Source organism: Capricornis sumatraensis, chromosome 12, assembly GCF_032405125.1.
Source record: "Capricornis sumatraensis isolate serow.1 chromosome 12, serow.2, whole genome shotgun sequence".
NCBI lineage: Eukaryota > Metazoa > Chordata > Mammalia > Artiodactyla > Bovidae > Capricornis > Capricornis sumatraensis.
Window position 1 is genome coordinate 85729815 of NC_091080.1, and position 27930 is coordinate 85757744.

The window sequence follows — 27930 nt, forward strand, 5'->3', positions numbered from 1 at the left end:
TTCGCTAAACTCTATCAGGGTTGAAAGATGCACGCATGCTTGCTGTCAGGAAAATTCACTGTGCTATTCGGTTTTCCCTCAGTTCCAGCTGTGGGAAAAGCCACAGTGTCATGGTTATAGTGCAAAAAACAAAACAAAATTGAATTTTAAACACAGCTTTTGAAAAAATATTAGCATCTATTAATATCTGCCTGTAGGAACATAATAGCCTGTCTTTAAAATACCTTAGAATCAACCCCAACTACAGCTGTTCTCTCTCTATAGGTGTGTTTCTAGCAAGCAAGACACAACACAAGCTTATGTAAATCAATTTATGTTTTTCATGCACACACAGACCTCAACATTAACGAAAAGAATCCTGTGTTCCCTCCCCTATAAGGCAAAGCTTCTTCTTTAACAGACTGTGAGCAAAGAGGCTCTTCCTCATTGTTTTATCTGTGGTTCTACTCTTAAAAGACCCCAAATCAATTATTTGCTCAATTAAGAATTATATTTTTCTCCTCAGTCATATTTCTAAGTATTCATTACTGTATATTGAGGTTACTTAAAGCAAGGCACACCTGCATGTTACAGTTTTGAAGAGCTGTTTTATGTTAGCCCTCCAAAGATCAAGGTGAAATTTTGTGCTATATGAGTTTGGGGACACAGAAAATGAGATTATGAGCCCAGACCTGTGAACTCCTATTATCATTTGTGAAGTTGATGGTGTTGAATTTTCTTCTTAATTTCCAGACTTAGCAACTAAAACCCAGCGTAGAACTTAGGGTCAAGAGTTAGGAGTGGACGTGTCAACAGTACTAGCTCTTTGGATTCTCGTCCATTGTACTTTCCAGAGGGCTTCCCTTTAATTTACTATATAAATGTTGGCTGAATTAAATACACTAGTAAGCCAGAAGCATCCAGGTGTCAAGTCTTTGAATATGTGTTGTGTTTTTCTAGTACCTTTATAATCTTCTGGCAGTAAACAAAATGTTAGACTGAACCCTGATGAGCAAGCCTCACTTCATCCCTTCATTTGCTACAGTAAGAGCTGGAGTCTGTGACCAGAAGCAAAGGGTGACTGTAACATACCAGAAAAATTTCCTTAAAGCCACTGAAAAGTTCTCGAACAACCTTCCTCATCTGAGGCACCAGCTTGAATATGCGCAGTGGTCGCAGGCAGCGGAGAACCAGTAACAGCTGAGCTCCAGACTCTGCAGGCACGTTTTGGGGCATCCAACAAAGAAATATCAAGCTCACCTGGAGGGAAAAAAAAGAACCTCCAGAATTTATGCAATTTACCCTCTATTATCTACGTTTACTGTGAGCTAACTGGCCACAGGTTTCCTTTAGCAGGGATTTCATGGGTCATGTAGGACAAGCGTTCACTGGATGTAACTCAGCTTTGTGGACTCGATCCAGACCTGCGAGCAGCCCCTAAAGAAGTCATCAGGTGTTTGCAGGAATGAAATAGGGGTCCCCACACCCCCGGTGTGGGGACACAGGTACCTCCTGCCCCTTCTTTTAACATATGCACTGGAGGCTCCATAGACATCAGCAGGATAGAAATTCCTTTCATCAAGGATACTAAACCTCACACTTGACTGAATACTTACTATTCTGTTAATGATCTAAACGTGCTGCATGCTAACAGTGATAATTTTGTTTGTTGTGTTGGAAGAGACATTGATTTCATGCCTTCTCGGACAAACAGAAAGATAGAAATTTCTCACAGTCCTCTACTGTGGTTTTCCCATTTAGTTTTTTGGGAGGTGGCTCCACTGCATGGCATGTGGGATCTTAGTTCCTTGACCAGGGATGGAACCCATGCCCCCCTGGAGTGGAAGTGCTGAGTCTTAAGCAACTGGACTGCCAGGGAATTCCGCCCCCTCCCCCAGTTAGTTTAAACAGACACTTGAATGGTTACCCTCTCTGGCCTGGTATTTTATTTTATTCCTGGTGTTGGAATTGGAAGAGTGGTCCAACCATACTCTATTAATTTTTCAGTGATAAGAGACTCATTGATCAATTACATGATGTAGTTATTTTTTAGTATAGGTGGCATAAGAATTGTGGCATGCAAACTAGATTTGATATCTTAGACATCATTAATGCATGTCTTTTGCATACATGAATGTAGTTGATGTATCTGAACGATATCCATGAATATTTTTAATGCTTTTTATTTAGATTTTTACATGGAAGCCATTTATCTGCCTCTAATAGATTGTGACTCTACTTAAGAACTCAGTCATGGCAGCTGAACCTCTGTGACTCACGTATCTCACTCTTGTACCAAGAAATGAAGGCAATTTGACAAAATCATTCCATTTTGTATTTAGGAATTAACCGAAGACTTACAAGATATATAAATATGTCCATTACGCCACCAAAGTCCCTGATGACAGCAGTCGGAGTGAAAAATAGGCCATCTGCCATAATCTTCAGATTAAGCTCAATGCTCATGAATATCACAAACACATACTCGGCAATCTGAAATGGTCAGAAGGCAGTCTGGTCACCATGAATGCAAAAATCGTAGGTCAGCGTTTCTCCGCTGAGCTGAGAGGTGAGATACGGCAGCAGTACCTGCAAAGTAGGTGTGTGCATCACTCTTCGAAAGGGGGATTCGAACATCATGGAGATGCAGGAGCAGATGGTTACGATGATCATGACCCAGTCCAGGTAAGTCACCAAGCCCAGTAAGTCACTGCCGAAGACCAAACAAAAGTGAGAAATGCAAATCCTCTGAAAAAAGTTGCTAAAAGTCATAGATGATGCTTCTGTGAGTCTAGAAACGTTGACTGGCATTTTAAAAATGAATCTCCAGCTGTCTATTTCATATCATGATATAGAAACAAAATAAAATTTTAAATGTTTATGGAGATTGTGGAACTTCAAATGTGCATGGAAAACAGAGTTTGTAATGCTTACTAAAGTTGATGGTACTTTGTATTTTTCACAGCTCCTGTGACCGGATCTGTTTTAGATCTGCAAGAGAGAACAAACACAGAAATTCTGCCAAGAGCATGGGTGTTACAACTTGGCTTGTAGCATGCACAAACGTCTCATCTACCTAAGCTCTCTCTCAAATCCTCTACAAAATGTCTCTTACATATATGTTAACTGCATGTGACTTTGGAAGGCGGAGAACACTAGATGGAAGAAAAATCAGAGGCGTTTCAGAGGTTGGTTTGCTGTTCAGTCACTAGGTTGTGTCTGACTCTTTGCAACCTCATGCCTCATGGACGGCAGCACACTAGGCTTCCCTGTCCTGTACCATGCTCAAACTCACGTCCACGGAGCCGGTGATGCCATCCAGCCAGCTCATCCTCTGTCGACCCTTCTCCTTTTGCCTTCAATCTTTCCCAGCATCAGGGTCTTTCCCAACGAGTCAGCTTTTCACACCAGGTAGCCAAAGTATTGGAGCTTCAGCTTCAGCATCAATCCTTTCAATGAATATTCAGGGTTGATTTCCTTTAGGATGGACTGGCTTGATCTCCTTGCTGTCCAAGGGACTCTCAACAATTTTCTCTAGCACCACGGTTCGAAGGCATCAAATCGTCGGTGTTCAGCATCGAAGATGCTTTACAGTCAAATCTTCTTTATGGTCCAACTCAAGTTTATGCTTTTCAGAATGCTTGATTTTAGGATTCTTGACTCCACTCAACAATTTCTGACTAGGATATTACAAAATCAAATTTTGACCTCCATTTAAAAGTAGTCAAACTCTCTGCCTTAGTAGATCAAGGATGTTCCTCATAATTATTTAATTAATTATCCAAGAATTAAGTAGAACTCTTCACTTTGTATTTCACTGTGATCTTGCTGAGTAATTTATATAGAATTTCTTGGGGGGTGTGATTTATAACTTTTACTTCCAGGAAGCCCATGAGCAGTCTTCGGTGAAATTCCTCCCCCTCTGTGTGTGTGTCTCTAGTTACAGTAAAATCTTTCTGGGGCCACTGGAGGTGCGTTGCTGACATAAGAGAATTAGAGCACGGGACACAAAGTGGAGAATCCCCAATTAGACGTAAACATGGAAGCAACCAACGGGATAATTCCAGATGAAAAACCCACTTTAGGAACAGATCAAATCAACCCTACACTGTCAGTTTCTTTCTACTTAGTGAAAATTCAAGAGTTTTCAATCATTACTACTAAGGTGCTTTTAACTGTGAAGGTCTTTCTAGAACAGCAGGAAGAACATAGACTGGTGGTCAGAGAGGGTCACGCCATAGCTGATGTTCCTGGGCAAAGCCCTCAGCCTCAGCTACATGCCCTCCTCTGCTGGGAGGGGGCACAAATGAGCCCCAGTGGCTCCTGAGGTCTCCTCCAGCTCTGCGGGGTTTAGCTTCCTGTTGCTGCTGTTCACTCAGTCGCGTCCGACTCACGTGCCTCCATGGACTGCAGCCCGCCAGGCTTCTCTGTCCGTGGGATTCTTCAGGTGAGAATACCGGAGTGGATTGCCATGCCCTCCTCCAGGAGATCTTCCCAACCCAGGGATCGAACCCAGACCTCCTGCACTGCAGGTGATTCTTTACCACTGAGCCACCAGGGAAGCCGTTCATGAGTTTCCTAGGGCCGCTGGGGCAAAGCACCGCAGGCTGAGCGGCTTAGACAGCAGAAACTTCTCCCAGTTCTGGAGGCGGACACCTGGGTTGAAGGTATTGGATGGTTGCTTCCTTCGGAGGCTGTGAGGGAGGAATCTGCTCCAGCCTCTCTCCCCGTGTCTTCACGTCGTCCCTCCCCTAGAGCAATCTGTGTCCCGATCTCCTCATCTTATAAGGATGCCAGTCTTATCAGCTTAGGGCCACCTGAATGACCTCATTTTAATCTAAATACCTCTGTAAAGTCCTTCTCTCCAAGCAAGGTCACATTCTGAAGGCTTCAACATTTGAGTTTCTTTGGACGAGGGTGACACAATTTAGTCCTCTATGCTACTAATAATGGCGTCAGGAAAGGTCCAGCTACTGAACGGAAAGTTTTCACACTTTCTTGGACTTCGCTGGTGGTCCAGTGGTTAAGACTTCGCCTTCCAATGCAGGGAGTGCAGGTTCCATCCCTGGTCGAGAAGTCAAGATCCCATGTGCCTCATGCTCGAAACACCAGAACATAAAGCAGGAGTAACGCTGTAACAAGTTCAAGAAAGACTTTTAAAAGATCTGCATTAAAAACATTAAAAAAAATTTTTAACACTTTTTCCAGGATTCAAAATGTCCTCTGGATGTTTACGTAAAGTTATCCATGACAAGACTCTCACTTCCTCCATTGGCTGCTTGCTAAACTTGGCTGAGCTTGTCCCAAATGCACTGTCCTGTGGGCTGACCATTCTGACAGCCTCCCACACAACTTCTTCCACAAAGGGAGGTCCGGGGACCCTGGCCAGTGGGTTTTCTCATAATAGTCGGTAATGGAAGCCCTAGTCCGCTTGATCTCTATTTTGTCGTGCATAGAATCTCTATTATTCTAGAATGAAGGTATTTTGACTGCAAAGAAACGACAAGTCTAAAAGAAGACATGGGCAGTGACCTTCGCTGTGTCATTCCATCTCCCCTTGTTTGAGTGCTTCCAAAATAAAATATGGACTTAACCATTGGGATGCAAACATTTTGGGTGTCCCTGGAACAAGTAGCAGTGGCTGTGAAGTGCTTCGTAACCACGCGTTTTGTATAAATGTTAACTACGTGCAACCGTTGTTTGTTTTCCACCCGGTCGGCCGCTCAGCCCGGAGGAGCAGCGTGATTAATTAGCCCACGGTTTGTTTGGTGACCCCATTAGGACGACACGATCCTTCTTCCTGAGATGACAACTCCACCCCCACCCCCCCAAACACTGCTGTTTGCCTGATTCGGGGCCAAGCCCCTGGCTGCCATGGAGTCACTTACGCGTTGAAGCGAGCCCGGACCACCACGCGGCAGAAGTTCCTGAACCTGTGCTCTCGCCCCACGATGAACAGGGGCTTGTCGAAGTAGGGGTGGTTCTCTCTCAGCTCCTCTTCCTGCACCTTCCTGCTCAGGGAAATGCACAGTTTGGGGGCGAGGGTGGGTGTCAGGCTAGGGCAGGTCTGCCCTCCCCAAACGGGAGCCACAAGGCACCATCCCATCCCGCTGTACCTTTTCATTTCTGCTTGCTCCTTTTTCTCCTGGATCATCTTTATCTCACTGTCTTCTCTTTGGGCATTTCTGTATCTCACCGTGTTGGAATGCTAGAAAGAAAATAAAATGGGGCACATCGACGTGGCACAGTTTTCTGAGGGTCCCTTCTAAACATGATCATTTTTTTAAAGAAATGGAAAGGAGTATCACTCTGTTGATTTTAATGGCCTTCCCTGGTGGCTCAGATGGTAAAGAATTGGCCTGCAATGCAGGAGACCTGGGCTCAGTCTCTGGGTCAGGAAGATCCCCTGGAGAAGGGAATGGCTACCCACTTTGTAGATTTTAATGGCCAGAGTCAACTTAGCAGGGGTATTTTTTTTTTTCCACAAAAGGGCATATTTTTCTAATAAGAACATTTATTGAGAACCTGTTATTTGCCAGGCACTGTTGCAGTGCTGTAGATATGGCCAAAAGCGGGGCCAGGGGGAGGGGGCGGAAATGACACAATCCCTGTTCTTAAGGGGTTACTGTTTTCGGCGGGGAGGGATTAATAATTAAATCAAAATAAGTGAGAATATTAGAAAATGTTTAGTGCTAAAGAGAAAAACAAATATTGTATATTAATGCATGTACACTGGATCTGGAAAAATGGTACAGATGAACCTATTTCCAGGGCAGGAATGGACAGGCAGACGTAGAGAAGGGATGGGTGGGCACGGCAGTGGGGGTGGGTTGAACTGGGAGGTTGGAACTGACATATATACACGACCACGTGTAAAACAGATAGTGGGAAGCTGCTGTATGGCACAGGGAGCTGAGCTCAGTGGTCTGTGGGGACCCAGACGGGTAGGACGGTGGGTGGGGGTGGGAAGGAGCTCTGAGAGGGGGATCCATGTGTCTGTATAGCTGGTTCACTTTGTTGCACAGCAGAAACTAACACAACATTGTAAAGTAACTATCCGTTCAGTTCAGTTCAGTCGCTCAGTCGTGCCGGACTCTTTGCGACCCCATGAATCACAGCACGCCAGGCCTCCCTGTCCATCACCAACTCCCGGAGTTCACTCAGACTCAGGTCCATCGAGTCAGTGATGCCATCCAGCCATCTCATCCTCGGTCATCCCGTTCTCCTCCTGCCCCCAATCCCTCCCAGCATCAGAGTCTTTTCCAATGAGTCAACTCTTTGCATGATGTGGCCAAAGTACTGGAGTTTCAGCTTTAGCATCATTCCCTCAAAAGAACACCCAGGGTTGATCTCCTTCAGGATGTACTGGTTGGATCTCCTTGCAGTCCAAGGGACTCTCAAGAGTCTTCTCCAACACCACAGTTCAAAAGCATCAATTCTTCGGCACTCAGCTTTCTTCACAGTCCAACCCTCACGTCCATACATGACCACTGGAAAAACCATAGCCTTGACTAGACAGACCTTTGTTGGCAAAGTAATGTCTCTGCTTTTCAATATGCTATCTAGGTTGGTCATAACTTTTCTTCCAAGGAGTAAGCGTCTTTTCATTTCATGGCTGCAGTCACCATCTACCCCAACTTAAAAAAATTAAAATAAAAACCAAAAGAAACAAAGGGGGATTAAGAGCACGAGAAGGGCATAGCAGACCTTGGTAAGGAGCTGTTGTTATCTGAGCAAAAATGAGGAGGAGGCAGGGCACTGGGCATCTTCCGAGATGTGCGCTTTTGGGGAGAGGTGGGTCTGTGTATTCACACGTGGATCAGACAGGATGCAGTGTCGGTCGAGGAAACAGAATAGAAGGAGCTGAGGCCAGCAGGACAGCAGATGCTGGGTTATTAGGATCCCGACCCTGGTTTTTACTTCGTAGAAGATGGAGAACCATTGTTCAACTAACTCGATTGACTATATAGAAAAGTATTCCTTGGACTTAACTTCTGTATCCCTTATCATCGGAATAAGTGACAGATAAAACTCTCTTGTTTTACATGGCTTCTATTCTGGAGGAAAAGACACTGGGAGAGATTTGTAGAACCCAGTGACCTTTTGCTATAAAGACGGGGCATAGATTTTTGTTATCTGTCTATGTAGAAAATACAATAAAAAATCTCTGAAGACGAAATAAGCCTCTGGAATGGAGACTATTCAAATAGGGACTTCTGTGTGTATTTTTTTAAACACACCTCTTCAAAGGCATGTTCTAATTTGATGCTTAAGTAGACCACTGATTTCCATTGTGTCTCACCGAAGGAAAGTGCTTTGAAGTAGTGTTGCCTTTCAACTCTCTCCATGTAACAGGTCTGATCTCCAAATTAAAAGGCCATGTGTTGGATCTTATCATAATTCAACATGGAGAATATGGTGGATCACATCAGAGCTGGAGCTGAAAAACCATGGTGTCAACAGATGTTTGCGCCAATTAGAAGCATGCACGTGGGCTAGTGGCAACATCATGGGTTCCCACCATCAGCTTCCTGCATCTGCAGTGTTGCCTGGAACACTCAACCAGGAGAGTGTATTCAACTAACACAGCAGATGGACTGTGCTGAAAACTCTAGAAACTCTTCAGAGGTAAGAGGTAAAGTGGTTAAAAAAAAAGGCAAAACCAAAAAAATCCAAAGCCTTGCTAAGCTTCTCTCACTTTTTCAGATGCTCTCCTTGACTCTGGACATTCAAGACTCTGCCTTCTTAGCCAAGCTATCCAGACTCAACACCTATGCCTTAATCAGGGCTTCACTAATGATCAGTATTTAATCAGTCCTTTCCAGCCCTCTCATGGCAATCTCGGCATGGTCCAGCTGCTGTTGACTCTAACCCACAGGTTAGACTTCCACCTCCTCGGGTCTCCTTGGGCTTCCACGTGGCTTGTTCCTTCACCTCCTCTGGGTCCCTGGGCTAATGCAGTGAAACCCACCTCTCTAATGTTCCTTGCCCCCAAATCTCCACCTTTGATTTCTTTACACTATTTTACTCTTCTTTGTAATACAGAGCAAATCTGTCTCAGCAGTGATGATGGAAACTAGATAAAAATCACTCCCAGAAAGGATTATACATTTGTTCGCTCACTGATTGTTTGTCTCTTTTACTAGGATGTAAGCTTCTGCAGGGCAGGAATTCTTTCTTTCTTTCTTTTTTTTTATTTGTTTAATTGGAGGATGACTGCTTTATGGTGTGGTGTTGCTCTTTCCTATATAACGATGTGGATTGGCTGTAAGTATATGTATCCCATCCCTCTTGAATCTCCACCTCACCCACCCCATCCTACCCCTGTAGGTCATCACAGAGCAGCAAGCTGAACTCTCTCTGGTATAAAGCAACTTTCCACTAGCTGTCTCTTTTACACATGGTCCAAAGAGTCAAAGCTATGATTTTGCAGTAGTCATGCACAGATGTGAGAGTGGGACCATAAAGAAGACTGAGTGCCGAAGAACTGATGCTTTTGAACCATGGTGTTGGAGAAGACTCCTGAGAGTCCCTTGGACTGCAAGGAGATCCAACCAGTCCATCCTAAAGGAAATCAGTCCTGACTATTCATTGGAAGGACTGATGCTGAAACTCCAGTACTTTGGCCACCTGATGTGAAGAGCCGACTCACTGAAAAAGACCTTGATGCTGGGAAAGATTGAAGGTGAAAGGAGAAGAGGGGGACAGAAGATGAGATGGTTAGGTAGCATCACTGACTCAACGGACATGAATTTGAGCAAACTTCGGGAGATAGTGAAGGACAGAAGAGCTTGGCGTGCTGCAGTCCATGGGGCCATAAGGAGCTGGAGATGACTCAACAACAATAGCGATTCAACAGCAATAGGTGTACATATGTCAATGCGACTTTCTGAACTCGCCCCCTCCTCGCCTTTCCCGCTGTGTGCCCTGGTCCATTCTCCACGTCTGCATCTCCATTCTTACTGCAGAGACTCTGTCTTGTTTCCCTGCTACTTCTCCCTAGAGCAGGAACTGACAAATCATAAATACTTGATAAATATTGATATTTATTGAGTCAGTTAATAAATAAATGAGTGACCTAGAAAAGCAAAGAAATTCCTGGGAAAGTCTTATGAAATCTTTGACAGAAAAATTCACCTAGAAACAAAATTTTCTTTCCTAGTATGTTAACCCTGGAATGACAGACACTGGGTCTAGATTTTAGGATATTTGGAAATTAGCAAAATATTTAAAGTGAATGATGTGACTCATTCCCATAAAATGCTTTAAATGTCTTTAATTTCAGTCAAATGCAAACGATATTTCACGTTTGCATTATACTATCTAAACAAAAGGACTTCTCTGGTGGCTCAGCAGCAGATAATTCACCTGCCAATGCAGGAGACACAGGTTTGAAGCCTGGGTCAGGAAGATCCCTTGGAGAAGGAAACAGCAGCCCACTCCAGTCTTCTTGTTTGGGAAATCACATGGACAGAGGAGCCTGGTGGGCAACAGTCCATGGGGTTGCAAAGAGTCAGACACACCTCAGGGACTAGACAACAAAACAGTCTAACAAAGATATATGTATTGTAGGATGTCTGGACTTTTCTACAGTTCAGTCAGCCAGTTCAGTCGCTCAGTCATGTCAGCCATGTCAGACTCTTTGTGACCCCATGAACTGCAGCACGCCAGGCTTCCCTGTCCATCACCAACTCCTGGAGTTGCTAAAACTCATGTCCATTGTGTCGGTGATACCATCCAACCCTCTCATCCTCTGTCATCCCCTTCTCCTCCTGCCTTCAATCTTTCCCAGCATCAGAGTCTGTACCAATGAGTCAGTTCTTTGCATCAGGTAGCCAAAATATTGTACAGTTAGTGGTCACTTTTCTGTACCTGGCCATTTAATTTGCTGGCTGAATTTCCTGATTCCTTCTAGTATGAAGTCTTGAGGAGATATGACAATGTGACAGAAGGAACCAAGTGCTGGAATTGATTGTCTAAGCAATCATTAAAGATATTTTCATAATCAAGCTTTCCAAATCCAAAGTGTTAGAACTTACATCTTGAGTCAGAGTTTCAAGAGATTTCCCCCTGCTGATCCTTTGGCTGTTTGATCCGTGTCTTAATGACCTAAAACAAGCACAACCAACTGATCAATACATCTTGAGACCAAATGTGGATTCTTATGCAATGATTATTAAAAAAAAAAAAAAAGCCCTGATAGCATCATGCATGTTTATTTCTTTTTAGAGCGAAAGCTTTAAGTCTAACCACCTGCCTTTGATCCCATCGAACAAAATTCAGAATTTTTCCTTCTGATCTTAAAAGTGAGAGTGTGGTCATCAACAAGGAAGAGGTGTTTGAACTATTTTTTGATTGTTTGAATCTGACTGTGAGTTTCATGACTATTGTCGTCAACAAACAGAACTCAGTTCTTCATCCATGCCTGCCTCCTGACCAGGGCTGTGCACAGGAGATGCTTCCCCTAGAACTCTGGTCCTTGCCTTCTCTGCAGCCTCGTCTCCCTGTTATTTACCTGCGCTCTTGGCGGATGTGGTGTTGCACGCTAAGAATTGACCTTTCCTTTGCCGGTTGCCCCTCAAATGATCCGCTCAGCATGCGCTGTCGAGTGCAAGCTCTAGAGAAAAAAAAGGAGCCCCAGATAAATGCCTCATTCATACACTTGGGATGAATAATGCATAACTGCTCATTACCCTTCTTATTTTTAAGGAAACACCAATGATAAGACAAAATACGGCACACGACACATCGTCAAAAAGGTAAATGAGCACTTTCAGAACAGAATGGTCATAAGCACAAGAAAGTGCTGAAAAACAAATAGACCCCTCCGCCCCCCCGCAAATAGGAGAGCCTCTAGTGAGATTCTGTAAGCTGTAGGGCCAGCCTTCCCCTGGGTACCCTGGATGTTGGTTTTCAATTTAGACAGGGAGGTTTCTAATGAAAGCCCCTAGGGAAAGACTTGTCCAACCCAGGTTCCTGGGCTGATGGAATATATGTTTCGAGGAGATTTCGCAGAATGCTAGGAAAAGAAGAAAGTGAAAAGTTAGAGGCAAAAAAGTAATGGAAAGGACAAGTAATTAAAACTGGAATGAATACCTAGAGAAACGTCAGCTTTAAAGCCTGTGGCTTATAGGTGACCACTTTCTTTGCAGTCACAAAACTCTGAAGGCTTTTAAAAACATGTTCTCTTTAAACCATAACCAGGCCTGTGTTAATTTCAGATTTGCTAATGAGTGAAGACAATTGGGGGATAACACCTGTGAGGTAATGATTCCGAGAGAAAACATTGCTTCTCCAGGAAGCTCTGTCCAACTGGAAAAGACAGCAAGTCCCTTGATATAGTAGTAGAGTGGAAAAAAAATAATTCCAGGGTTAAGAGACCTGGTTCCAAGGTGACACTGTCACCAATGAGTTGAGTGACCTTTGGGCTTAATTTCATCAGCCCAGAAGTGAGGAAAAGACCTTGATGTTGAAGAAAATTCATAGACTTAAAATGCAGCGGTTTTGTAACAGGCAAATCTTATGACACCACAGGTATTCAAACCAGAACCCACAGACTTCTGGCACTGCTTTCCAGAACACGGTCAGATTTATGGTTCCCAAAGTGAATTTCCAGAGAAGCTTTGAATCACATCATTACTGTCCATCTTGGAGTTAAGATCTTTGAGAAAAAGACCTATGTCTATTCAGCATACTTAAAATAGCATTTTTCATGATACCATGTGTATTTTCAAGTACTTAAAAACCACTTTTGATGCCAGTGAAGATAACTGTGATGAATACAATTGCTATGAGATGTGTATTGCTATGAGAAGCAATACACATGTAATGAATGTAAATGCATTACAGGAAATAAGGCCCCCAAATCACTCTTCTTAGCTTAATCAATTACATAGATCACTTTGAGATGGAATTAAACTTTTATTGAACACCAAAGAAATATAGAGACGATGCTTATTTCTGGGTTTCCCAGGTGGTACTGGTGGTAAAGAACCCATCTGCCAGTGCAGGAGACATAAGGGACCTGGGTTCGATCCCTGGGTTGGGAGGATCCCCTGGAGGAGGGCATGGCAACCCACTCCAGTGTTCTTTCCTGGAGAATCCCATGGAGAGAGGAGCCTGGCAGGCTACAGTCCATGGCATCGCAAAGAGTCAGACACGACTAAAACAACTTAGCACACACATGTGGTTATTTCCAGGACTTGAATGAGGTCAAGAGGAAGATGCATTTGTAAGTTCAGCTGAGTTGACAAAGGTATAGGATGATTTCATATTATGCATATTAAGAATTATTTTTTTGGATAAAGGCCTGAAAATCATGACGGCATTCTGAAAAATATCTGCCTGGAGAACTGTGTGATTCCGGCATATACAGGACCCTGTCATTCGTGTAAACCGTCAAGCCTTAACCTCAACCACTTTCTTAGTTAACTTTTATTTTTCATCCCAAGGCTCTCCTCTAAAGTGGCTGAGACCTATAGGTCTTAGATATACAACACATACAACTTGATTATAAAATACCCTTCTGCGTTGGCTGTCCTTGATGTTTGAAATACGTAGAATGTAACTGGCTTTAAGACGCCTGTGATTTAAAAAAAGAAAACTGCTGGGCCCAGTAGCCCAGCCTGAAGATGCCTGGGCATCCTTGCTGGAGAAGAGTCAGGACCACAGCAGAGACCCCCTCCTCTGATTGAACAGGACAGGCAGGTCTCCATGGAGACAATCCCTCCCCCCAGGACATCTCCTCCTCCATCCCCTCCAACAGCATGGCTAAAGCAGTGGGGAGAAAGTGACTCCCCTTTTCCTCTCTGAATGACAAGCTCTCTCTTTCCTGCTGGATCTAGAGAATTCAGAAAAGAATACTCAAAAGGCTGGCGTTTCAGTCGTGCATGTGACATACACCTTTGCAGTCCATAGGTGAATCTTCCATTTCTCTGTGATTTGCTCATCCAGGCTAGGGTCACGGGGCTGGTTTTTAGCTCTATCCTGCAATCAGAAAACCCGTGCTTAATCAGACTAAGAGGGCCACTTAAATGTAACATATGAAACCATTTGCTTTAATATCCTTTTCCTACCACTTCCTTCTATGTTATAAACACTGTTAGCCGGAAGGATATCAAACTAGATACTGATGGGAAAAAAAAGAAGAAGAAGAGAATGCTCTGTAACTCTGGATCAGTTAAAACAGGTAACAAGGGACTTCAGAGCATCAGCCTCTGTGGTTGCCGGCTGCTGGGCGAGAGGCCTCTGCTAGTCTTCTTGCTCTCTGAGCACAGGCTGTTGACGTTCCTCCTCCTTCCCCGGGGCTACAAGGTGCCCACAAGATCCAAGGAGAGTGAAATCAGGCAGATGGGCCCTTGTGTCTTGGCGATAATGGTCCCCTTTGGCATTTCAGGCCACCATCTGCCAGCCTCACATCCCAGCATCCCACCCCACCTCTAGTACCAAAACGAAGCTCAACAGCCTCCACCTCCATCCAGCAGTCAGTCCTCTTGTGGAGTCTTTTCTTAGACCAAATGTTCTGAAATCTCGTTCTTTCCCTTGAGGAGGTCCAGCATCTTTTGAACTAGGAAACTTTTCTTTACTCAACACTGAGGGCCATATTCGTAGCAAATTCAGTTCAGTTCTGTTGCTCAGTCGTGTCCGACTGTTTGGGACCCCACGGATTGCAGCACGCCAGGCTTCCCTGTCCATCACCAACTCCCGGAGCCTGCTCAAACTCATGTTCGATGAGTCAGTGACGCCATCCAACCATCTCATCCTCTGTCGCCCCCTTCTCCTCCTGCCTTCATTCCTTCCTGGCATCAGGGTCTTTTCCAATGAGTCAGTTTTTTGCATCAGGTGGCCAAAGTAAATTGGGTGAAGGCAAAATTTTTTGGACTTCCCAGGTGGCACAGCAGTAAAGAATCTGCCTGACAGTGCAAGAGATGCAGGAGACGCGGGTTCAATCCCTGGATCAGGAAGATCCCCTGGAGAAGGAACTGGCAACCCAGTCCATTATTCTTGCCTGGAAAATCCCATGGGCAGACAGAGCATGCTTGTCTCAGCCCCAGCGGTCACTGTCTGCCTGTGGGGCCCATGAGAGCAGTTACAGTCACAACTACTGAGCCTTCACTCTAGAGCCTGTGAGCTGCAACTACTCAGGTCCGTGCCCTGGAGGCTGTGCTTCGAAACAAGAGAAGCCACTCCAGTGAGGAGCCTGCAAACCATAGTGAAGAGCAGCCCTGCTCGCTGCAATGAGAAAGCCTGTGCAGCAGGAAGACCCAGCTCAGTCAGAAATAAGTAAATAAAAAGTATATAAAAGAAGAAAATATATGGGAAAAACCTTATATACTGAGTTGGCCAAAAACTTCATTTGAATTTTTCCACAAAACGGAATGAACTTTTTGGACAACCCAATACAAAGCGACTAGATGCCCAAACCGGGTTCTTTGTGCTTGATGCAAGAAACTCAGAGAGAAGGCTATGGATTTGGGGGAAAGAGGGGTTGCTGGGAACAAGGGCGTGGGGAAGGATGCTCTGACAACACCTGGGCTTTGAAGCAGGTGCAGCAAAGATGCAGCATTAGGATGTTTCTGCATAAATACAACAGCTTCACGCATAAGCCAATGTCACCATCTTTGATACACGTAAAATATTTTGTTATTCAAGAAAACAGTAAGCTTGGTAGAAAAGTCACTGCCATCCGGCACAATCAGCTGCTACTAAGAGGTTACAGAGTTTCTAATGCAATGGGCCAAGGTTCACCCAAAAGTATGGTAAAAGCTTGCTTTACTATCCTTAAAAAGAAATACAATTTTATTATGTGTAAGCATGGACTGTCATCCACACTATGAACTACCAAATTGAGTTTCGACATGAATGTCATATAATTACAAACTCTGAAATAAATGGGTTCTGATAGGTAACATCAAGTGAGAAATAAATATTTCACTGGGGTGAAAGTATGAAAGGATGATGTTCCATGTTCCTGTAGCCACGTTATTAACCAAGCTTGTTTAATGCTTACGGCATTTGGTCATTTAATGCTTACAGGATTAGTTACTTTCCTTACTAGACTGTGCATTTTTCACAGCCCATTTTATCACTCAAACTCATATTCCTAGAAGCAAAGTTCCTGGCACGTGAAGGGACTGATGGAAGACAGGGGGAGGTGGGGGTGTACAGAGAGTAGAGATGAGTATGTGTGTGTGTGTGTGTGTGTGTGTGTGTGTGTGCACGCATGTGTGTAGTGGGGGAGGCAGGACCTAGAACTTGCTAGTCTCAGGTTCAGAGTAGCAAATCTACCCAGCAGTACAGAGGGGCTTCAAAGTTCTGCCTTTGCCTGGAGACTTAACGGAGAAGACGATTTGCAAAAACACACGGTTTAGAATCAAACACTTCTGACCTCAGCTTTTACGAGCTACGGGACCTCAGGCAAGGGATGTGTCTTGTTTGAGTCTCCATGCCATATGTGTAAAATGTGGAGACGAGAATACTGACTTTATAGGGAGCGGGAAGGACCAAGCAGGGTTATGAATATGCAAGTGCTTTGGGAACTCTGATGCTGGATTTAAATTTCAATTTCTGTTACCGACTCTTCTGTCTTGTCCTATGTCGCAGTTCATGCGGAAACATTTGATAGAGGGCGGAGGCGGAGGACAGTAAGTCTGATGGACATCTGCGTTGGACGCTAAGTCTTTTCTCTTCTGACTGTGAATGGTGATGTACTCTCTGGACCAGAGTTGCAGCCTCTTAACCGGTCTCCACAAACGTATTATTATCCCAGGCAAAGTGATGTCTGAGGTGACCATCCGTGGTGTGACGGTGGTCCCCACCTCCTGGCAACGCGGGGCAGGACCCTGTGGCCTTCCCCACTGCCCATCCTCCACCTGTCTGTGGTCTGCGGAAAAACTTCAGCCAAGGAAGAAGCTTAATCAGAGAAGTGAGAACACGCAGAAACAAAGGGGAACAGTCCAAGGAGACCAAGTAGGAATAATTTAGTCATTAAGCACAGTCAAGGACCTTTAGTTCCTTCTCCGTGGCTGTAGATAATATCCTGAGCCATATCCTGTGAGTTGTCTTAGATACTGAAACCCTCACCAGGCGGAGAAGTGAACGACAGCGTGACCAGACGGTAGCTGTGATGTGACTGCCTGTGTTCTCCGTTGCTGAATCGTGTCCAAAAGCTGCCACAATTCTGAGAACCGGCCTCAAGAAATGCAAACAAACCGACCCTGGAACTGAAGATTAACGATTGAAACCAATCAACACGACGCTGCTCAGACCACTGATGACTGACTTTAAGATGCCCGTCAGGGCTGACTGCGGCTGCTGGGTGGAGCCCCCTTCTTCTCTCTATAGAAGCTCGTGCCCCCTGATGTTGGTGTTGGGGAGGAATCAGCCTTTGGACAGAATCCACACCCACCCCCTACCCAGCTGCTGGCATCCAAAATAAAACAAACTCTCCTTTCCACCAACCTGCCCTCTATATTACCCTCCCAGGTGGCTCAGTGATAGAGAACCCATCTGCCAATTCAGAGGCTCAGGAGACGCAGGTTTGATCCCTGGGCTGGGAAGATTCCCTGGAGAAGAAGATGGCAATCCACTCCAGTATTCTTCCTGGGAAAGTCCAAAGTCAGACACGACTGAGCACACACGCATGCACGCCCTCTGTATTGGCTTCTGAGTGGCGAGCAACCAGACTGCACTGTTGGTTACACTGGTTTCCCTGCCTTTGTGTAGCCCCTTGAGTGCAGGCAGTACTTAAGAGACTTGCTTTTAACGAACAGAAGGCAGAAGGGATGGAAGAGGTCACCAGACACTGCGGTTCCCCCTTCTGCAGTCTCTTACTTGCTCAAGGAAGAAGGCAGCATGCTGAGAGCTGCTCTAAGGAGAGACCCCCTTCCTAAGAGATGAGGGGGCTCCCACCAAGAGCCCAGGAGGCACACAGCCTTCTTAACAACCGTGCAAGAGAGCTAGGAAGGGGATGCTCCCATTCCCCTGAAAATGCCTGCAGCTTTGCGAGAGACCCAGAGCCAGAGACCCCACAAAGCCATGCCTACCTTTTTTATTTTTATTTATTTTTCACTGAAGGATGATTGCTTTACAATACTGTATTGGTTTCAGAGGAAGGAGAGACACGTATACCTGTGGCTGAGTCATGCTGATACATGGCAGAAAGCAACACATGCCCAGCTTCTTGACCAAAGTTGTGAGTTCATCCACGTGCTGGTTAAATCACTAATTGTGGCATAGTTTGCAACACAACAATAGGTAATGAATACCAGTATCATCACTGCCTTAAAATCCTCCACATCCTATCGCTCCTCAGAGAAAGATGAAGACCCAAAGCTCAGCTTGACTTGCCAAGTCCTGTATGTCTGCCTCTGAGAGCCCCTCCAGGTCCCATCTTCCACCAGCAGGGACCTCGCTTTCCACATCGTTCTCCGTGGTCCTGCCGATCCTCGTATGTGCCGGGCTCCAAAGAGCTCCAAGACACCCCGGCTGGTCAGCAATGACTCCACCTTGTACACAGTAGGTGCTCAACAAACATTTGTTAAATGAACGAACCTTGACATCTGCAAAGATCAAATATTTTCATTTCTTTTTTGATCCTTTTATGCTCACGAAGCATGGAAATAATCACAAACAAAAGAGCAAGTGTTTGAACTGTGCGTTTGAAAGGGGACGTTAAATAATCTTAATTTGATCTCAAGTTAGAATACTACTAATCTTTTATTTATTTTTTAATCATTTACTTCTACTTTTTTTTTATTCATTGGGCTTCCTTGGTAGCTGAGACAGTAAAGTATCTGCCTGCAATGCAGGAGACCTGGGTTCAATCCCTGGGTTGGGAAGATCTCCTGGAGAAAGAAATGGCAACCCACTCCAGTAGTCTTGCCTGGAAAATCCCATGGACGGAGGAGTCTCATAGGCTACAATCCATGGGGTCACAAAGAGTTGGACATGACTGAACGACTTCACTTTCACTTGAACACTACACCACGCAAGAAACGCGCTGCATGTCTATGACAGAGGAGACCCTGAGACGGGAATAAAAAATCAGACAGTGTTCCTTGCAAGTAGAAAGCTTATAAAGCTTTATCTATATTCTATGAAAAAGTTATTAAGAGAAACTTACAAACCATCACTGGGAACAAGGTCACCGTATACCGTGTCTTACAGCAATCTACGGCCAAATCAAAATAGTAAATAAGGGAGGAATTTGAGACTGTGACTCTTTTACCAACAAGAAATTAGATGCATCCATTGTTGAAGTTACTCAGGAAAAAACCTAGTCCGAAGGAAACGTACTCGAAGATTCATTTCAATTCTATTTTGCCGCTTTACATTTTTCATAAGGATTTAGATGCCTTCTGGTCGCATGGAAGGAAGACAATGCTCAGGTGTTGAAGACACACACTGTGATCCCCAGGGACAGTCTGGCTCATCCAGGTTGGGGGGAGACCCTAAGAGTTGTGACATGAAGGTCTTCAATATCTTTCCTTTATCCTTTCATAATGGCAAGTCCTTGAAGCCCAGGTTCTTAGAAACTCCATTTTGTGGGCTTAAAATTAAAAACAAAACAAAACGAAACACTTGGTCAGCTTGCCTGGCTTCTGGAACTGGAAGGCACAAGGCTTCAAGGGTCTGGTGAAAAATAATGAAGCCTTTTGTCTTGTCTGAGTGAGGAAATTCTCCATTATGCAGGCATCTGTAATCCCTTTATCCCTGCTCCCTGGAGGAGAAGGACAGGGGGGCATGCTCCTTCTCCCAGCTGGGGTTAGCGTTCCGCCCTCTCTACCTTTGAAAGTAAAACAAGACTAGGACCCCTGATGATGACTCAAACGTGGGAATATTCTTCAGCAAACACGAACTCCCAGTTGCAAAAATATTACCCCTGGTTTCTTGCCAAGCCTTTGAAAAAAAAATATGAAAGATTGACTCCCCCCCACCCCGCCCTTCTCCGCCTTGCCTTTGTGCTGTGGAATTTCAATTACCCCTTATATGACAGCCATATATTTATATAAAATCTTTGATGGAGGTCGAGGGGAGAGAATTGTGTCTTAAGAAATTGTCTCTATTTTTCTTGACATGTCTCCATCTAAAATATTTTAAGACTGGCCCAAAGATGATGTTTCTAAGAGAGATCTTGGGGCTTTATTAGCCTTTAAACACCACGAGTTGTTTATAGAGACAGTAGCAGGGGGTCCTTGGTTTCTTTCTTAGCTGTCTCCACATCTTCTTTCTTAATGTTCCCGGACACGGGATGGGAAACGTCTGTATGTTCTATAATGAAAGACAGAGGCCTGTGAGTCTTCAAATTATTTTCATACATTATAGAGAAGTTAAATTACTTGGTATTAAGTGTCCGGTATTAAATGTCATTACCATCTAAAGGCATGGCAATGTGACTTTGCAGAACGTTGAATTTGAGGGTCCTCTTGTAAAGTATTATCAGATGTGGTTAACGTAAGATAGTCACATCAAGAGACTTACTGGAAAAGTCCCTGATGGTGGGAAAGATTGAGGGCAGGAGGAGAAGGGGGTGGCAGAGGATGAGATGGCATCACCAACTCAATGGCGATGAGTTTGAACAAACTCTGGGAGACACTGGAGGACATCACAAGGAAGCCTGGCATGCTGCACTCCATGGGGTCGTAAACAGGCGGACACAACTGAGTGGCTGAACAACAGCAACAACGTCCAGAGAGAATAGAGAGATAGTCCTTCAGGGGTGATGATGTAAAACCACGGCTCCAGAACTTGGGAAGGGAGCAGATGAGTGCTTCCTGGGAAGGACTCTCACCTGCCTCCACAGTGCTAAAGCTAACGGTGAGTGCCTCGCTCCTGGCCTCCGGCAATGAGAGAAGAGCTGCATTTATAGGTTTATAGTTTATATCGTACTGAAGATCCAGCTCCTTAGTGAGTCAGCCCAGTCCTCAGGACGGCTCTTCAATAGCTGCAGAGAATCAGTTCCTTCCAATCTTGTGTTTTTCAAGAAAATGTTTTCATACATAGATATGCAACTACACCGACAACCAGAACCTCACTGTTTTAGATTGAAAAACGAAAGAAGCCTTAAGTCTTATCGTACACAGGTACCACACGTGAGAAGGAAAACGACCTCTTGAGAAATCCATGCCTTTAGTGCATCTATTGAAATTCAGCAAATAAAATATCTTGAAACCCCGTACCATTCACTGTGAGGTGAACCTTGCTGAGGATTCAGAAAAATGTCAACTGCTATGCAAAGGCTGAGCTTTTTAATAACAAATGTTGCATAAACCATTCAAGCTGATTTTTCTAGAGATACGCATCTTTCTCTATTACTTGCTGCTTTACCCATCAATGATAAAACAGTAAAAGAAAAACCTGGTCAAAATATCTTCCCACATCTGTTGGGTAAAATTTAATAGTAGCTCTCCTAATCCAGAGTATTGATGCAATCATTTTGGGGGCTTATCTGAAAGTGATCTACAAATCATATACTATGTCAATGAAATATATTTTGATTACTACAAATCAGGTACTATCTAGAAAAACAGAATATATTATTTTAATATGTAAGGTGATGGATGTTACCTAGGCTTCTTTGTGGTGATTATTTCATAGTATACAAACCTCCTAGAATCACTATGCTGTACACCTGAAACTAATACATATGTTAATTATATCTGAAAACATTTTTCAAAGTTCAAGGAAAGGGGAGAAGGCAATGGCAACCCACTCCAGTACTCTTGCCTGGAAAATTCCATGGACGGAGGAGCCTGATAGGCTGCAGTCTATGGGATCGGGAAGAGTAGGACACGACTGAGCTACTTCATTTTCACTTTCCACTTTCATGCATTGGAGAAGGAAATGGCAGCCCACTTCAGTGTTCTTGCCTGGAGAATCCCATGGACAGAGGAGCCTGGTGGGCTGCTGTCTATGGGGTCACACAGAGTCAGACACGACTGAAGTGACTTAGCAGCAGCAGCAGCAGCAAGGAAAGAAAGTTTAGTTGGTAAAAGCAAACAAAACAAGAATATATTGTTTCAATTAAGTTATATTTTGCCTCCTTGAAATTTTCACTATTTTATGTTTTATTCAAATGCATGCACCCACGGATTCTTTTTTAAAAAATTAACTAATTACTTTTCCTGGCTGCACCATATGGTATGCAGAAATTCCCCCATCAGGGATTGAACCCAAGCCCCTGAAGTGGAAGTGTGGAGTCTTAACTACTGGCCCACCAGGGAAGTCTCCCACATATCTTATTGCCTTAGTTTATTGTTCTCTGAATACAGCTAATTTCTACCCATTTACATAGTCTCTATATCTCCAAATGGTCTTCCAACCAGTCTACAAGTTTTTTAAGTACCAGGAAAATCTTCGTAAGGAAAGCCAATGGTTAGGCAGACTTAACAAAATCACAGATAAATATTTACAATAGTATTTAATACTTACATGAAATATTTGATTACTGTGTAATGGCAATTCTAATAGAGTCACACTAAAAGTCTATGTATTTCTAAACATAGTCAATACATTAATACATCTATTTAAAAAATCAGATAGTAATAATTTAATTTAATTTAATTAATAAAGGGTGCACTAATGCCCCATACTCTCTTTCCTTAAAACTTCAGGTTATTCTTGCTAACGATGGTTATAAGAATTTGCCGCGGTGTCGGCAGGCTGACCAGTCTCAGCCTGCTTCCTCTTGTCTGCGGGGTCTTCCTGGTGCACCGCACCCCTCAGGGGCTGGAGCAGGTCTCACTGAGCTCTGGCAAGTCTGGCCCCGGGTTCTGGGACGTGCACGGTCCTCGCATCCTCTCGGGGATGCTGTGCATACCCTGTGAGCCATGCCTAGGGCACGGAGCTGCACACAACTCCCGTGACCTTACCCAGAAGTTGTGAACTCCTGGGCTAACAGATGAAACAATAATTTGAAACGGAGAACATGTTCCATGGGAAAGGGAGAAGAAATTGTGCTCTGCATCGCGAAGCGCTGTTAGACTCCCCGAGAATCTGCTCAGAGGACTGGCAGCTCCAGTCTAGACAAGACAAGGCAGAGGAGGAGGAAGAGGCTCTTTGCCCTCTCCTCAACCCCCTGCTTTCACAGCTAGCGAAGTGCACAGGGACAGGCGGACTTTGGAGGGAATCTTTGGGATTTAATTTGAATTTCTTCCTCTAGAAAATTCCGCGATCTCCTCCATCGGTTCAAAATCAGGTTTGCCACCCCTTCCAGGGGAATAAAACTTAGATACTCACATCCTAGGGAAGAGTCCAGATGTCAGTTAATTCCCTTGGGGAGAGAGAGCTGGGAGAATAAGACCCTCAGAGATGCCAGTGAATCAAGAGAATACCTCACTGAGCCCACGGCCCAGGAAGGACCTACCCCAGCTAAGCCCTCAACCATCCTGAAGTTATGGAGCGCCAACGCTATGTGCACACGGAAGGTTCCAGGCAGAAATTACAACCCCTGCAGAAGACGATGCCATGGTGTCCCAGCCCCAGTGGTCCCTGGTCTGCCCGTGGTGCCCATGTTGGCAGTCACACCTTCTGTTCAGCTGCTCCCTTGCCCAGGGCACCAGCCCCTCTGAACCAATGATCTCGATTAAATCCTGCTCACCGTCACTGTTCTGGCCGCCAAGCCCATCAGGCTCCACTTTACCAACACCTGAGGCCACCCCTAAACCTCTCTGTGGGATGCTGGTCTCTACGTGTTTGACTAGGCTTCCTGCCAATGCCTCTGTAGGTGTCCCACTTCTGAGACAGGACTGTTTTATTTCCTGGCCCATCCAAGCAGAATGGAGACTTTCACAGCCTCCGTTTGGGCATTACAAAGATCACAGTTTCCCACGTCCAGGAGTTCCCGTTGGCTATTGGGGATGCTAACCTGGGCTGAGAAATCTGTTGTTAGTTTACAACTATATCCGACAATAAGCATCCAGCAAATGAATTAAACAAATGATCTGATGACACCCTAAAGATGTTAGCCAGTCTAGCAAAGCTTGCTGGTGGCAGTGGTTTGGTCACTAAATCATGTACGACTCTTGCAACCCCATGGACTGTGGCCTGCCAGGCTCTTCTGTCCATAGGATTTCCTGGGCAAGAATACAGGAGTAGGTTGCCATTCCCTTCTCCAGGGGATCTTCCTGACCCAGGGATTGAACCTAGATCTCCTGCATTGCAGGTGGATTCTCTACCAACTGAGCCACCAGGAAAGCTTCTCAACTGAGCTGCAGCAGTACACTGCTTCTAGCTGGGTAAGCAAGAACTTTGGGATCAACCTGGAAAAAGAGTACACTGATGTGTGAAACTCCAGTACTTTGGCCACCTCATGCGAAGAGTTGACTCATTGCAAAAGACTCTGATGCTGGGAGGGATTGGGGGCAGGAGGAGAAGGGGACGACAGAGGATGAGATGGCTGGATGGCATCACTGACTCAATGGACGTGAGTCTGAGTGAACTCCTGGAGTTGGTGATGGACAGGGAGGCCTGGCGTGCTGCGATTCATGGGGTTGCAAACAGTTGGACACGACTGAGCGACTGAACTGATGTGTCAAAAGCATTTTATGTTCCAGATCTGGCCTCTGCTGGACAACAGCGGACATACTGCAGCAGGCCCTGGAGGATCAGCTTTGAAAGGTAGCTGTCAGTTGCTTGTCCCTCAGGGGCACCTGTGGGTTTCCCCTACCTTGTTGCCAATAATGGAAAATCACCTACAGATACCAGCTTGTTTAACCCTCTCCTATAAGTCAGCGGCTATAAATTAACAGACCTCATTTAAGAGATGAGAAAACAGAGGTGCAGAGACATAAGCAACTTGCCCAATATCAGACATCCAGAAGGCATGGAGCCAGGATTCTTACTTATTTTGGCTACAGGGCTGCTGAGTAAGTACTTGATACACATGCTCAGGTAATCCTATGAGGTCAAAATGCAGAGGGTGCAGGTTCGATCCCTGTCAGGGAACTTAGACCCCATATGCTGTGTGGTGTGGCCCTCTCTCTCTATATATATATATATAGAGAGAGAGAGGGAGAGAAACTACTCAGTTTTGGTATATTGTTTTATTATATTAAAATGTCCATTACTTCAGTGTAGGAACAATTTAGGGAACAAACTTTGAAAAAAGTGATGAGAAAAACTGACCCAATATGTCATTAAATATATTTAGTTTTTCAACAGTAAGTAGCATTCAACTATATTTTAATTATATGTTAATATAATAATAATTATATAATATAATATAATATAATAATTATATGTTAATATCATTTTAACATATTAATTCAGTGTACGGAAAAGAAAATTATGTCATAGATCCAAACATCACATTACAAAAATCACACCATACTGAGCACTCACAGAGGTTATAAAGATTCCGTCCCTAGCTAAAGAGATACTGACAGTGAACTGCAAAAGGATGGAACTTTCTAAAATAATGAAACGTTTAATTATTTTATTCTGACATTTCTTGATGCATTCAGCCTCACAGGAATGATAATGCATTTTTGCTCAATTTCAGGGCTCGAATTAGAGAAATCTCAGAAGAGGGGGCGATGCTTTTGAAAGCACACTGCTTGGTGTTTTGATTTCATCTGATGTGGTGTAAAGGTCACTGCCTTTTGAAGCAAGCTTTCTCTAGTGGAGCTGAACAGTGTAGACAAAGTCAAAACAAGAGTGAATTTAATAGCAACCTTGGATTTTATAATTTAGGGCCATCGTCTTTCTCACAAGACTGTCCAGGTAAGTCTGGCCCATTAGTGCCAAGTGAATCACCTGCATTTAAGCTTTTGACAGTGTTCTCAAGTTCTGTTAAAATGCCCTATTTTTTGTTTCTCATCAAAGTGTTCCTATACATACCCAGAAGTTCATTTCAATTTTCAAAGCACACATTAATGTCAAAAAATAATAATAAATAGGAAAATACAACTGAAAAATGATTATGTAGAATTATATACAGATTATAATATGTAGAAATCACTGGTGACCCCACCACTGATTCAACACTCTAGCCTCTCTCTGAAATTCTTTTTTCTTTGTGGACTTGAATTTCCTGTTCATAGGGAGGTATACAGAATGCTCTTTGCCAGAATAACTCAGATCCTGTTTCAAACAGAAGATGCATATTTGAAAATGTGGGTTTCCTGCTAAGTGAGAACCCTGGTAATTCTACAGCTTCAATATCAGTACTAAGAACCAAGACCCCTCCATTAATAGGACTTGAATATTCATTCCAGGAAAATGAATGTCCAGGAATTTAAGGCCATAACCAAGAAGTAATTTCACTGTTAGCTTCAAGAACTTTTCGAAAATCCACTCATCCGAACTACAGACTAAAGGACCATTTTCTTTCTCTAGAAAACAGGTCATCAACTGGACACACTGTTCCAGTGTGAACTGGTTCTCACTGGTTCTCATTAAGACTCTAATTGGTTCACATTGGTTCTAATTGGTTCTCATTAAGACTCTGGCCAAGACCCTGCCCAGCTGGGTCCACCAATCCTAAACAATTTTAAGAATGCTGTTACTAAAAATCAGTTATATTTATTTTTGGAAGGTAATATGCAAAAGTGAAAGCTGCTCAGTTGTGTCCAACTCTTTGTGACTCCTCTGTCCATGGAAATCCCCAGGCAAGAATACTGGAGTGGGTAGCCATTCCCTTCTCCAAGGGGATCTTCTTGACCCAGGGGATCTGAGCTCAGGTCTCCTGCATCCCAGGCAGATTGTTTACCATCTGAGCCACCAGGGAGGTAAAAATTCAAAAGACATAGAATAGAATAGATTTCTGCAGTAAAGATGGCAGCTCAGAGTCACCATTTATTTTCCCTCTTCTCAAAATCACTCCCAAATCAAGAAGGTAAATGAAATAACAGAAATGCAAACTCCATCTCAATAGCTAATGACTGAACTGTTGAGCCACAGACGGTAGAAAGGGCATTAAAGGCAGTGGACACATAAAGGTGTGTTCAGTTCAGTTACTCAGTCGTGTCCGACTCTTTGCCACCCCATAGACCGCAGCACGCCAGGCCTCTCTGTTCATCACCAACTCCTGGAGTCCACCCAAACCCATGTCCATTGAGTTGGTGATGCCATCCAGCCATCTCATCCTCTGTCATCCCCTTCTCCTCCTGCCCTCAATCTTTCCCAGCATCAGGGTCTTTTCAAATGAGTCAGCTCTTCGCATCAGGTGGACAAAGTATTGGAGTTTCAGCTTCAACATCAGTCCTTCCTATGAACACCCAGGACTGATCTCCTTTAGGATGGACTGGTTGGATCTCCTTGCAGTCCAAGGGACTCTCAAGAGTCTTCTCTAATACCACAGTTCAGAAGCATCAATTCTTCGGCACTCAGCTTTCTTTACAGTCCAACTCTCACATCCATACATGACTACTGGAAAAACCATAGCCTTGATGAGGGGGGTTTCCCTCATAGTAAATATAAATCAATAAATTACAATCACTTTATTGTGGTATTAATTCTTTTAAATTTATTAACATTGATACATAATTATAAAAATTTTAAAAATTCATATTTGTCTTAATCATCTCTTAACCCGAACTTTACTACACTTCAGAAATAACTGACCTGTTATATGTCATATTTATCTCTTTAATATTTTAGATTCAAGCTTCTATAATATTTAGGTTCAAGCTTCTATGAACCCACCTGACAATATCCAGTTTTATGAATTATGACCTAATTTTGTGATTTGTGTTCATATATAGGTGAGCATAAAGTGAATGTTTAACAGGTACTATAAATAAGTCAGGGCTTCCCTGATGGCTCAGGGACTAAAGAACCTGCTATAATTCAGGAGACACAGGAGATGCACGTTCGATCCGCTGGTTGGGAGGATCCCCTGGAGAAGGGAATGGCAACCCACTCCAGTACTCTTGCCTGGAAAGTCCCATGGACAGAGGAGCCTTGGGGGCTACCGACCAGGCTGCAGTCCACGGAGTCACGAAGAGTCGG

At 44.1% G+C, this 27930-nt stretch overlaps 1 protein-coding gene across 2 annotated transcripts in view; it reads right to left on the reverse strand.

The window, feature by feature from the left end:
- Positions 1–27930, reverse strand: part of NALCN (sodium leak channel, non-selective) — a 280814-nt gene that overhangs the window by 42649 nt on the left and 210235 nt on the right. For both annotated transcript variants that reach the window (XM_068984391.1, XM_068984390.1), the window contains 8 exons: positions 11495–11596; positions 11019–11088; positions 6096–6187; positions 5868–5990; positions 2914–2970; positions 2569–2689; positions 2341–2472; positions 1072–1239 (listed from right to left, as the gene is read on the reverse strand). In XM_068984391.1, the coding sequence (XP_068840492.1) occupies positions 1072–1239; positions 2341–2472; positions 2569–2689; positions 2914–2970; positions 5868–5990; positions 6096–6187; positions 11019–11088; positions 11495–11596 (865 nt within the window). The remainder of the gene's footprint in view (positions 1–1071; positions 1240–2340; positions 2473–2568; positions 2690–2913; positions 2971–5867; positions 5991–6095; positions 6188–11018; positions 11089–11494; positions 11597–27930) is intronic.